Source organism: Chiloscyllium plagiosum, chromosome 16 (genome assembly GCF_004010195.1).
Source record: "Chiloscyllium plagiosum isolate BGI_BamShark_2017 chromosome 16, ASM401019v2, whole genome shotgun sequence".
NCBI lineage: Eukaryota > Metazoa > Chordata > Chondrichthyes > Orectolobiformes > Hemiscylliidae > Chiloscyllium > Chiloscyllium plagiosum.
In genome coordinates, this window is record NC_057725.1 from 12,452,108 (window position 1) to 12,465,683 (window position 13,576).

Here is a 13,576-nt window from a genome sequence, read left to right on the forward strand (position 1 = left end):
GCACAAAGCCATGTTGACTATCCTGAATCACTCCTTGCCTTTCCAAATACATGCACATCCTGTCCCTCAGGATTCCCTCCAACAACTTGCCCACCACCGAAGTCAGGCTCACTGGTCTATAGTTCCCTGGCTTGTCTTTACCGCCCTTTTTAAACAGTAGCACCACGTTTGCCAACCTCCAATCTTCTGGCACCTCACCTGTGTCTATTGATGATACAAATATCTCAGCAAGAGGCCCAGCAATCACTTCTCTAGCTTCCCACAGAGTTCTCATGTACACCTGATCAGGTCCTTGTTAAAACATTTTCTTTAAAGCTTCCTTGGTTTTTCCTTCCTATTCCCCATTTGGAGGAAGAGAGAGAGAGAGAAGGAGAGAGAGAGAGAGAGAGAGAGAGTGGGAGAGATGGATGCTTTCCCAGGCTTTAATTTCTGCTGCACTTACAGCTTTGTAATAAGCTGCAGCTCCACAATTCAGAGGGCTATAATCAGGTAGAATTTCCTTAATTCAAAGATTCTCAGTGCCGGTAAGCTTCAAATTATCTTTCTCACTAGTGCAAAGAACAACATGTCTGGCAAAGCTAAATATATGCAGCACTTGATTTTTCCAAGTTGCAAAACTTTCCTGATGTTTCAGTATGTAATAGTTCAACTTCTATTTCAGCTTACAGACCCAAAAAGAAAATAAAAGGTTTCTTACATTCCCTATTCCCTTTCCCTTCATACGCTTGACTAGCTTCTACTGAAGTATAAATATATTGTTCACTTCAACCAACCTCTGAAGAAATGAGTTTCACATTCTCACCATTCATTGAATAAAGAATCTTCTTCTGAATCCTCTATTGGACTTCTTTTTGACTGTCTTACGCTGATGGCTTCTAATTATGTTTTATTTTCTGACAAGAGGAAACATTCTCTCTGCATTCACTCTTATCAAAACTTATAATAATTTTAAGGACCTCTGTTGGGTCACTCTCAGCCATAACTTTTTCAACTGCAGAGAGATCCAGACTTTCCATCCTTTCCCAATTTTTTTGTATTCTTTCATGGGACATGGCCATTGCTGGCTAGGCCAGTACTTATCACCCATCCCTAATTCCACAGAAACAGTTAAGAGTCAACCACATTGCTATGGGTTTTGAGTCACATGTAAGCCAAAACAAGTAAGGATGACATCAGTGAAACAGATGGGCTTTTAACAACAATCAATAGTGATTACACGGTCATCATTATGCTAGCTTTTTATTATCCTAGATTTGTATAGAATCAAATTTCACCACCTGCCATGGTGGTACTCAAACCCATGTCACTAGAATATGAGCCTGGTCTTTGGGATCACATTACCACAATGCCGCCACCTTTCCTGTGTATTTTGGTGTCATCCTTGTAAATCGTCTCTGCACACACCTGAATGCCTTTTTATCCTTTTAATATTATGGTGACTAGATTGCACATATTACTAAGGTTTAATACATATACATAGCATAACTTGCCAATTGTTCAATTCTACCCTTCTGGAAATAAGCTTGGTTTGCTTTCCTATCACCTTCCTGACCTGTGGCACAACTTTTAGTGATTAGTGTATTTGTACTCTTAACATTCATATATTCTTCTATCATACCTATATATGTCCACATTTCCAGAGGAACCTCAATTATTTGGCATTCGATTATCTGAATATTAGATTATCCGGCAGGATCGCAATGTCCCGATGCTCGGCTAAACTATGATATCCAGCATTCAATTATCTGGAATTCAATTAACCGAACGAAATACTCCCCGCCTGTGTCCTTTGGATAATCGAGGTTCCTCTGTACATGCACCTTCCAAGTAATAAATTAACTCCTGATTCTTGTTACACACATTTATCCGTTGAACTTCTTTTGTCAATTATTTGTCTATTCTGCAAGTTTATTACTGATGTGCTGCAAGTTATTCCAGTTCTTGTCAGCATTTAATATCTCTTCAACCCTGCAGGTAACACATTCCCCAAATTTGGTGTAACTTACAAACTTAGAAATTTTATTTTTTGATTCTAATGTTAAAATCATAAATATAAATTGTGAACAGATCCATACATAGATCCTGTGGATGACCATTTCCCACTTTCTTCCACTTTGAATAAGTTACTCCCACTGGTTGCTTTCTGTCTTGAGCTTAGGTTTCCTGCCTTTTCAAAAGGTTCCTGACTTCAAAACCTATGCATGAACCAAATGTTGCTGATTCATTTCAGGATCTATTTGGAAGGATTCACAATTGCATATGTTACAATCTCACACTTGTCAGACAGAGTAAAGCATTTTGTTGCAACATGTTATAATGATTTGAATTATTTGTTTCACCTACCCGTAAAATGTTAACCTCAGGTAGCCAATCCTTTCTCCTAACTTAGCCACTTGTCCTTTTTCTGCTGGAGCATTCTTTAGTAGCATAACTCCTATTCTACGGAGAGTTTTCAGCCATTGATAGGCAACTTCATCGTTATCCAGTACCTCCTCAAAGCTGGCAGTAGGGATTTGAAGTTCTGAACCCCAATTCTGTCGATCTGTTTCAAAACAAATTAGAACTCATGTTCAGGGTTGTAAAAAAGTATAATTTTAAGTGCAACTTTTCTTTTTAAGGAGATCTCTTGATTCATCTTTCAAAATCTGTCTTTTTTTCGCCCAAAGAGTCAAATAACATATCTGTATAAAATCTTATTTGAAACTGTGCATCTCTGTCAGATCAGAGTGCCCTCAGACCAGTACTGAAATGTCATCTTCAATTATATGCTCAAATCCTGTCAATTATATGCTCAAATCCTGGAGTAGGAACTGCACTTGCAAACCTCTGACTCAATTGCTTAACTTGCCAAATCCTGATGAAAGGTCATTGGCCTGAAATTTTGATTTTGTTTCACTCTCCCAAGATGTTGCCAGACCTGAGTATTTTCAAGATTTTCCGTTTTTCTTTCAAATAAGCTATTAAACCCTTTCATGATGTAAATAAAGAATTCAACACAATGCTTCATGTGTGTTCCATTCTTAATTGAAACATTTGCAGAGGGAATCCTGGAGTCATAAACAAAGTGGAGATCACTTACTGAAAGTTCTTGATCTTAAGAGTTCTATCTAGGAAGGATAGGAAAAATGAGCAAAGGGTACTCCCATTGTCCTGACATGGAAACAGTGTGAAGTCAACCCTAAAGGAGACCTTATTTCAAAATCTCATATTTTTGTAAACTTTGTTTTAATATGCTCGTTATTTCAAATATTTTGTAAATATTGATATTTCTTACTTTCTTTTATATGGCATAGGTTTCTAGTCATAAGGTGAATGCATGGTAGCTACTTTGTTGTCTGTGAAGTGCTTTGAATAAGGTCTTGAAATAAGGTATGAAATAAGTGCAAGCAAATAATGTAATAACAAACTAAATAAATGCAGCTTGACTGACTGACGTTTATTAAAGCAGGGTGAATCATAATACTTATGAGACTTTTGCAGAGACTTTTGATCATTTGAATGGCCATCTGCCTTTGTGAAACACACACATGATTTACAAACCACTCTCCCAATTCCAACCTGGTAAAAATGAAAAATGCTAGGTTTGAGGATGGGACTTAGAATTCTGGAAGTTTAATGCCATTTACACTATAATGGAGAGGCTGAAAGTCATGGTGAAAATATGGGTCTTAGTAACTTGATATAAACATTAAAATAAAATTCAGCTTTTGCTTCAGGTTTTCTCTTTGCAGCATTTGAATGATCACATGCGATATCTTTTCCATAAAATAGGCAGTAAATGCATCATTATCCCCCACCAATACTTAACACCAGAAAGAATTCTCTTTATCACATATATCGGACTTAATTTAACTATGGTCTTAATTCCTGTCCTGAGATTCTGATAGCCTTTTCCTTGAATCTACATATAATTGGGCTTGCCTTTCCAGCTTCAAATAACCCCTTCAGAGTTTTAACCAAACACTTCTGGTCTTGAACTTTAAAACTGCACTCCTTACACAAAAGTAATCGATTTCTTAATAATTCCAAACTTCAGGAGCAACTGTTATGCACATCCAGCCTCAGCCAAGACTTATGCAAAATGTGAAATGAAAGGGCTTCCTTGGTTTTTTTCTTAAGCCAATGAAAAACAAGTTCCAGATTATTCTACCTAAAACACAATTATTCAGTTTATTTGCTTGTAAAACTCAGTTATGGAAAAGAAAATCCCATTACTCTCCAGGAAGTCTCACAAGCATACTATGCTTTAAAAGAAAACACCATGGCTACAGAAATACATAAAATCATAGACCCAGACTAAACCCACATGATACTTGTTAAAGATTCAAACACTAGATATTTATATATAAATCACTCACTTCACATAACAGGCATTGACCTGAAACATTTGGCTGAATTTTAGATCTGGAGTATTGATCCTGAGGCTAGAATTAATTCCACTGTGAAGTCCCAAGTCCAAGCTGCTTTTAATGCCATTAGTTGGACTGCACTCAAACCCTTAACTTTAAAAATCGTGTTGCATCATCAATGCCAATGCAGGACGGGGCCCAAGATTTGAATCCAAAATGATCCAGCCGTGGGAGATTTCTAACCCTAAACGTCCAGCGCAAAATTAAGTTCACTAATTCAGTAATATAACCTACAGAATCCCTTTAAAAGACACATCGCTTCTTAGTTACATATAATAATAATATGAATAATCTTTTGCTTTATTTCAAGATGTTGAGCTTGTTTAAGTTCCATTTAAACAAAAACTGATATGTTTTAGAGCACAGCAAATAGAGGAATCATATCAGCTTTTTGAACGTAATTTGTCTTTCATTCTTTAAAAGCATACTTCTTTGAAATTTCACATGAAACAGTAAAGACCAATGTTTTATAATGGGTAAAGAAGTATAGCTATTGCCAAGTGAAGATGATCTGTGATTCTCAAAATAAAAACTCCAAAAAGTATCAACATTATATTTACTATGTTGGCCTAGCTGTTAAAATACAACTCCAAAAAGTGTCAGCATTACATTTACTGTGTTGGCCTTAAGTGGTTTTTGAGTGCAGCCAAGTTACTGGCTATGTGTGTCTACTTCAATAATATTTCATCACTGCTCTTTTTGATCTGCGAGTAAGGAGAATGATGTCACAGAAACTCAGGATTAATTGAAAGACTGACTTTGAACAAGAGGAGCTTGGCTCAGGGATTGTACTTTACTGTTTTGATGTCAATTCAGCAATTTCTTTTGTTCCTGAGAGCCAAAGGAAACATTAGTTAGGGCCAAAGTTGCCACCTTATCTCCAGTTTGATCACCAAGGAATATGCTTTAGAAACTGAAGATGGTTGGTAATACTAGATTCTGTGTTTGGAAAGATTTGCAGTCTTTCTGGAGTTGGAGTACACAAACACTATTCTTAATCTTATACAATTGAGCAGCATGTCTAAGATATATTATTTTCAATTGTCCCTTAGTTGCAGTCCTAAAGGTTGCCTCAAGCAAAAGAAATAAACACAATTCATGGCCTCAAATTTCAAAGGAAGGAATAGGAGTGGATGATTTCAGTTCCTCCAGCCTGGTCCACCATTCAGTTAGCACATGGATGAGTACGTCTCAAATCCATTTAGCCACATTTAACTCATGTAGCTGAATACCCTGCCTTACATAAATCATCAGATTCAAAAGTTCCAACTGACCCAACATCCATCATCTTTTCAGATAGAGCGCTCCCAATTTCTCCTACCTTTGGTGAGAAGAGATACTTCCTGAATGCATATCCAAATAACAAAGCCATAATTTTAAAATCATGTCCCCTCATTTTTCCATCAAAGGATATGGTTTTCTGTATCCACTTTCTCAAATTTATTTATCATTTTAAAATGACTGATCAGATCACCCCTCCACATGGACATCTAAATCTGTTTGCTATTGCACCATTTGTATTCACAAAGTTCTTCTGGAGGAAGAAAAGTTTTATATATAAATTTACTGTAGTATCTAAATCTTTCCTCTTACTTATTGTCATCATTCAAATATTGCAAGAGAAGTGGTAATGGCTTAGAATGCATCAAAGTGAAAGATAACTTTCACAAATTAAGTCTGCAAGGCTAGATGAATGGCAAGATGAATTGGAGGAATCTAAGTTATAGGAAAATTGTAGCTGGAAACGAGTGGAGTATTCTTTCACTAACCAGTAAGGCCACTTAAATCCTCTTGTTGCCCTTGCTAGAACATTCAATATTTCTAATCTTAGATGGGGGTCATCTTTGGGGTTAGAGAGGTCACCCTCACTGCCATTCCTATTCCTTTTTATTTTATATGAGCTAGTTTCTTATCTAAAAAAGTGCATCTCATCTACTAGATGGCAGCGGAGTAGCAGCACAACATATGGCTCCTCAGCCCAGGTGCTCAGCTATTGCATTTTTTTTGTAAAAATGCACGTGACAATAAATTGCTCTTCTATTCTATACATTGTTATTCTATAAGAGAAGCTTCAGTTCACTTCCCACGAAATTCACTGCTATTCTGTTTCCTTCTTTTCCCACAACTGTGACCATCTCCATTTTCTTTTCAATTAAATCTATCTTTTGCTGCATTCTGCCTTTAAATAGTCTAAGCTATGTCCACAAAAACCATCCTCAAACTTCAGCCTTCCACTAAGTTTTCTGGTTCTGAATTATGGCAGGTTTGGACAGAGCAGATAGGGAGAATCTCTTTCTATTTGTAAGAGGATCAAAAATGAGAGGGCAAAGGTTTAAAGAAATTTGCAAAAAAAAATGGGAGAAGAAACTTTTTCACATGGCAAACAGTTAAGGTCTAGAATGGCTGAAGGTGTAGTGGAGACAGATTCAATTGAGATATTCAAAATGATTATTTGAACAGACACAAGATAAAGGGTCATTGGGAAAAGACATGACCACATAGGTTTATGGCCTCCTCCTTTTGTATGATATAGCCCAAGAATCAAATTCTCATCCTTGAAAATGAACAATTCTCATTCAATGTAAGGCCTGCATTCTGCAATGCATTTAGAACTTCACAAATCCTATGATTGGGCTCCATTTGTAGTGTCCTCTAGAATTATGTCATTCATAGGATAAAATATTTCCTTTCTCCTTTCCAGGTTTTGAGATATTCCAAATTGAAATATTTCTGGGAATGATGATTTTCAAAAGGGTAGATGATTAAAGCAAAATTACTTGAAACATGTGGTAAAGATCATTAACAATCTTGACTTGTAGTCTCGATTATTTGCCAAAGATGGCTGATAGCATCTCACTTTGTGAAAATTAAGCTATGGGCTACTTTTCTCAGGCTGTTAACCACTGAAAACATTAGGTGTTTTCAATGTGTGCACTCTACACATGGCCGGAGGTCATCAATTGACTTGGGAACTGTTGCAATCACTGAACCATTTGTTGGCTGTGTCAGTGATACTGTCAAGCTGTGCTTTAACACTCCACAGCAATGGAACTAGAACCCTCCTGTGACCGCATTATTGGCCTCCTGAAGTAATGTGATGTGACATTCTTTCTTGAGCTTTCCTGGACCTTGAAAGAGGGACTTGGAAATTTTTGAAGAAATTCCTTTCCATTGTCTTCCTGTAATACTGTATTCATTCTTTTCAGAAGACTTAATTGTATACATGCATTCCTACTTAAAGACATTTTGCTTGATTCATTAAGATATGGAGTCTTGTTTGATCCTTCACCTCTTAATAAGTGTGGCAATGAACTGACCTCGTACTTGAAGGAATGAGCCCCCTGGAACTTGTTGTCTCATGTACACTGACTGGACAACTACTAATTCAAACTATGGCAACTTGTCAACTAAAACTGCTGCACAGGTATTAAATAAAACTCTGTTTTGAGTCTTTCACTTCCAGTGTGAGTGTCCAGAATCTGTTTGCTTTCCTTGCCTTCACTTAAAAAAGCAGCTTTACCTTGGTTTCTCTTTATTTGCAAATTATTTAACTTGCTGCTTTTCAATAATTTGTTTCCCTCTTTGGAATTTTCTCCTTGGCATGCAGTTTTCGTGGTGATGTATTTAAATCTGCAAAACCACTTCAAATAACCAATCTTCTTACATTAGAAAAACGCTGCTCTCCATTCATGGCATCTGTGGTATTGCTTTGCTCCAACATCCTAAAATGGCTGCTGTACTAGTTTCCCATTCTTTCCCCATTGGTGTGGCATTTTGAGTAACTGGAGCTATGTTGTGACCTATTCAACTGAAGCCTCAGTATTTCCCCTTGGATAATGGCATGATTTTGAGCTCTGACCTTAGCGTGAATTGCTTGTCCAAAATCAAGTCCTCCTTTGACTTTAAAATATCAACTTGTCATCACAAATGCCTATAATGACCCAAGTATGAATCAGCTCATCTTTAAATGCTTCATTTCCACATCAGTTATTTGACACAAGTCACTAAGGAAAAACTCAATGGTTTCCCCAGATCTCTGAAATCTTTGTTAAATTTTGATTGTTCTATCATGTGGTTCTGATTTTGGTTGAAATATGCTCCAAATGCCTTAAGGAAAGACTTGAAATCTGCAATAATTTCTTCCAACCTTTGTCTTATGAGGGCATTGTCAGCTACAGGCTTGACTGCATACAGGAACATACTAACAGGTGCTTCTGCTCTTCGGTCCATCAAACTTCTTGCAATTCAATATCTTTGAAACTGTTTCTTCAACAATTCCCATCACTGACATCTGTGTGTGCATTCTGTATTTTCAAAATTCTGTTAGGACCGGCAGGGAGAGTAACTTATCTGGTGCTGCTATTGTCAAGGATTTCAGTTCACTTCTAACTCTAGGTAGGTCTCTAATTGTATTCCCTGAAGTCTGCTGCTGATTCTTCTCCTCAAAGATTTCAGTCTCTAATTCCAACATATATTTAAATCAGAGTCTCTGTCACTGCCACAAAGGTTTGATTTGTCTTTACCAATACAACCTTTAGTTGATTTGTCCTCAGGGTTAAGCTGCCGGGAGGCTTAGGATTTCAGGTTTGGTCTTGCACTGCTAAGAGACTGCTCCCTTAGATATACTGTCTCCACTCTTACTGTCCTGCATCTCAATTTCTTCCATACCCAAGACCAAGTTATCTGACTCTCAGGAGTCCCAGCTAACTCAGCTTTTTTTTAAACACCCTATTATGCACCATACAAATTTCTGTAATACACTACAAACTTTTTTATTAACTGGCACCTATGGGACCAGGATCAAGTATTGCTTGATCAAGTATTCTGATTGATTATGTGGACCTCTTGTTCAATGTAAAAACACATATTAAATAATAAAAATGTAATGTATGGGGTATACACATCACTGTTATTACTTTATTACAGCATAAATCACTTATAGAATAATGCAACTTTGCCTTAAATAAAAATTTATCACCAGAGAGCCTTCCTACTGGTATCTTTAAGTGACTACTCAGACATTGCGAAGATTGCGACAATACAGTAAACTTCCAATCTTTCAGGTATGTACTTTTCTCCACTTTATCAAGAGTGCAAGTTCATAAGATTTCCAATACACTGTACTTTGATTTAGATGCCAAAAAGTGATGCATAATCTTACATTACTAGCTACAGGATAAAACTGTTCAAGTTCAATTATTCTGATTTTTTTTTGCGTAGCTGTAAAAATTTTGGTATTACGGTGTGCAATCTCTTCACCTTCTGCATTGCCTCTGCAGGGTATTATTACAGCTCACAGACCTTCGTTAATGTTTTCAGATGTTGTTTTCAAAACCTATAAAAGTTTTAGTTGCCAAAATCAGGCTCTTCTCTTTATTGGTCAGATTTTATAAACTTGGCATCTTTAAGTTAGCTCCTGCTACCGCCCTTCTTTTGACTCTGTAATTGCAGATAACCTGTTCATCTTGGTCCCTACCAGAATAGTTCACACTTCAAAGTCAGGTTTCTCTGCTTTTGTTTGTGATATAACTATGGTTGCCGTTGACTAATGGTAACTTAGACTGTGATGTGTATACCCCATGCATTATATTTCTGTTATTTAATATGTGTTTTTACATTGATTATGTAGATCTCTTGTTCAATCAGAATATTTGATCAAGCAGTACACTCCTAGTCCCATAGGTGTCAGTTAATAAAAAAGTTTGAAGTGTAATGAAAATGCATGTGTTAGTGACAAGATTATATATAAGAGGATATAACAGTGACATCAGCAGTCACATGCTTTCCAAACTGAGAAGCTAGGGTGTACTGACCTCTGTTAGAAATCTGTATGACAAGAGATCTGTATGATGCATAGTAGTGTGTTTTTTGTAAGTCTATCAAACTATATTCATCAGCATGAATTATAGTATGAGATAGTTTCAGGGTAATGGACTCCTGGAAATTAAATTAAAAGGTAAAAATAAAGTGATTAACTTACGGTTGGGTCCAATAGATAACCACATAATGCCTCAATAGAGAAAGTTGATACTTGTATAAACCACAAACAAAATCTTAAACAAAAACCAAAGTTGCTGGAAAAGTCCAGCAGGTCGAGTAGCATGTGTGAAGTTCTGGAAGATGTTAACTCTGATTTTTCTTCATAGGTGTTGCCAGACTTGCTAAGCTTTTCCAGCAACTTCTGTTTTTCCAGCAACTTGGTTTTGATTTATAGCATCCACAGTCCTTTCGGCTTTTATCTTGCATAAACCATCTTTGCTTTCCCTCAGAATAAAATCTTTTAGTTTCAATATCTGCACACAAAGCATATTGGAATATTTAAATTTAATAGCATTTCTCTTTGGCAGCAGTACATCTAAGTCCATGTCATCAAACATAAAATCCCCCATTTGCCAAAATCACCAGGCACTATTTTAAAATAGAATTTAAAAAGAAAATACATTTTAAAAATTATTTGATATATTTCAATAGAATGAGAGGAAATTTAACCAGTGTAAAATGGAAGCAAAGATTGGCAAGTAAAATCATCATGGAACAATAATTGATCTTCATTAACCCTGTATCCGAAACATCCTTCTACACTCCAAAATGGATGAAGTGTGGGATAACCAAAGGCAGGGCTCCTGTGTCATTTGTGTTTTGATTCATCAGGAGGACATTTGTCATAGCCGGAACCTGAATAGTAGAACCAGATACAGGCACGTCTTAGGCCAGCCACTTGGTGAACTACTTATATATGATCTTGTTCAGAGGTGTATCTCAGTATTTTAGACTTTCCATCTTGTCTGTGTATCTCAGTATTTTAGACTTTCCATCTTGTCTGGTAACCTTCCGCATCTCCATTGGCACTCTTCTCAAGTTCCCCTCAACTTTAAGTCACCCACGAAGCATTAATTCAATTGCCCTAACTCTTCGTGAACTGGATGTTTGTGTAACACGTTTGTTGAATACGGCTATGATTTTTCAGCTTCTCCGAGATGGTGTAGGACTTCATCTTCTGTAATTCAGGCCGCAAAATTTTGTATTGATTCTAGAGTCACCCACAATGCAAGTTGGGCGAGTATTTATGTTGGAAAAAGGCGCTTAATTAGTCATGAGGCTGCCATCTCATTGGCTGGTACGTAATAATTTGTGGAGCATTTATTGTTCAATAATGTTATGGCATGTATTCAGAAATATTTAAATGAAATTTTTTGGATTGATGATGGACCTACATTATCCCAAATTCTGTGCAATAAATGGACCCTTATAAGAGGTTGGGGTGCTTCAACATTGTACCAATAATAGCCAGTTTCTAGCAATTAAGACAAAGGATTCCTGTTCATAAGACTTTATGAGGTTGCCAATAGAGCCTTTGAGCTTAGAATAATAAGCTTCATTTTAAGAGCCATAAAGATCTGCAAATGGATGCAATTAGTTGTAAAATTTGCAATGATGAATTCAATCTGTAGGAGTGTCCGATTCTGCAGACAAATTGCACAGAACAGCAGAGTAATCCAGCAGAAAATTCTAGCTACCAATGAATATAGTTACATAGAAATTCTCATTGACATGTGAAATCACTTGAAGAGCTAAATGGTTTTTGCAGTGATTCGAACTAGTCTCTTTTGTCCTTGCTGGAATTCAAATGAAAGTATTTGTAATTCTTTTCAAGTCAGTCTATCATTTGAATTTAAGGTAATTATTTACTCATTAGGCAAAAGATGCTATACATGAAGCTTATTGGAAAACAGTCGTACTTTAGTGTAAAGTGATTGTTTTCTTATGAGTTTTTTGCAATTACTACAATATGCCAAATACTGAACGTGATTTGTCAGAACGGTTACCTCATATGAAATGGTCTAATTTGTAATATATCAGTTGATATATATTCAGTTGACTGCATTGTTCCACACATGAGATACCAATACGATTATTTTTGTATGAATGTGCTAAATCGGTATTTAATTTCAAACTTGAGCAGCTTTAACTAAAATATCTATGCCTTTAAAAAGCCATCAAGGAAGTAGTAAACGTTTGTTCTTTTTCTTCTTCTTCTGGTTTCTCCAAAGTTATTTGGGTTTGACAAAATGGTGACTGATCACCCTTTCCCTTGGCAGCCACCAAGTTGAAATTCAATTCTGCTACATTTAGGTTTCTCATATTGCATCTCCTCCTTCGATACCAGGTCATTGATATCTCCCTCCTCCCAAGAATCCACCTTCACCACTTTCCTCAGCACTTCTCCTCTTTCTCTTTGGATCAGATGGTCATACCATTTCAATCTCTTTTTGCCAGCCCCTTTTCCTTCATGATGCTCCTCACTGACTCCTTTGTCTATCTTTGTTCACAAGTTTTCTTCATTTATAAACCAATTACGTTATAGGCACTACCTCTCTTTAATTTCATCTCCTTTCATGAAGGTTACTTAACCTGCATCCTTAAACGTATGATCATTACCAACATCTTTTGCTAATGTATTACGAGCAGCTGCCATTTTGATGTCATTTTGTCCAGCATTGATAGCGAGACTTTATTTATTTCTTCCACGGTTGTGGAATTTTGTCTCATGAACATTTGCTTTGCATTTCATTTAACGCTTTTTCAATGGTTTGTTTATCTTCTTTGAGCCACAACTATTTCACCATACTAGATAACATCGTTAGTGAGCCTCCGGATGAAGCACTGATGGCATGGCCCGCTTTCTATTTATGCGTTTAGATTTCCTTGGTTTGGTGATGTCATTTCCTGTTCTTTTCCTCAGGGGGTGGTAAATGGGATCAAAGTCAATGTGTTTGTTGATAGAGTTCCAGTTGGAATGCCATGCTTTGAGGAATTCTCGTTCATGTCTCTGTTTGGCTTGTCCTAGAATGGAAGTGTTGTCCCAGTCGAAGTGGTATTCTTCCTCATCTATATGTAAAGATACTAGTGAGAGTGGATCATGTCTTTTTGTGGCTAGTTGATGTTCATGTATCCTGCTGGTTAGTTTTCTGCCTGTTTGTCCAATGTAGTGTTTGTTACAGTTCTTGCAAGGTATTTTGTAAATGACATTAGTTTTACTTGTTGTCTGTATAGGGTCTTTCAAGTTCATTAGCTGTTGTTTTAGTGTGTTGGTGGGTTTGTGGGCTATCATGATGCCAAGAGGTCTGAGTAGTCTTGCAATCATTTCCGAGATGGTTTTGATGTAG

General features: G+C 36.7%; 1 protein-coding gene across 1 annotated transcript in view; it reads right to left on the reverse strand.

Moving 5' to 3' along the window:
- bbox1 (butyrobetaine (gamma), 2-oxoglutarate dioxygenase (gamma-butyrobetaine hydroxylase) 1) overlaps nt 1-12,885 on the reverse strand; it is a 107,682-nt gene extending 94,797 nt beyond the window's left edge. The window contains exons 1-2 of the mRNA XM_043706395.1: nt 12,822-12,885; nt 2,344-2,542 (exon numbers count right to left, since the gene is read on the reverse strand). Coding sequence (XP_043562330.1) covers nt 2,344-2,542; nt 12,822-12,885 — 263 coding nt within the window. The remainder of the gene's footprint in view (nt 1-2,343; nt 2,543-12,821) is intronic.
- Nucleotides 12,886-13,576: the final 691 nt, after the last annotated feature.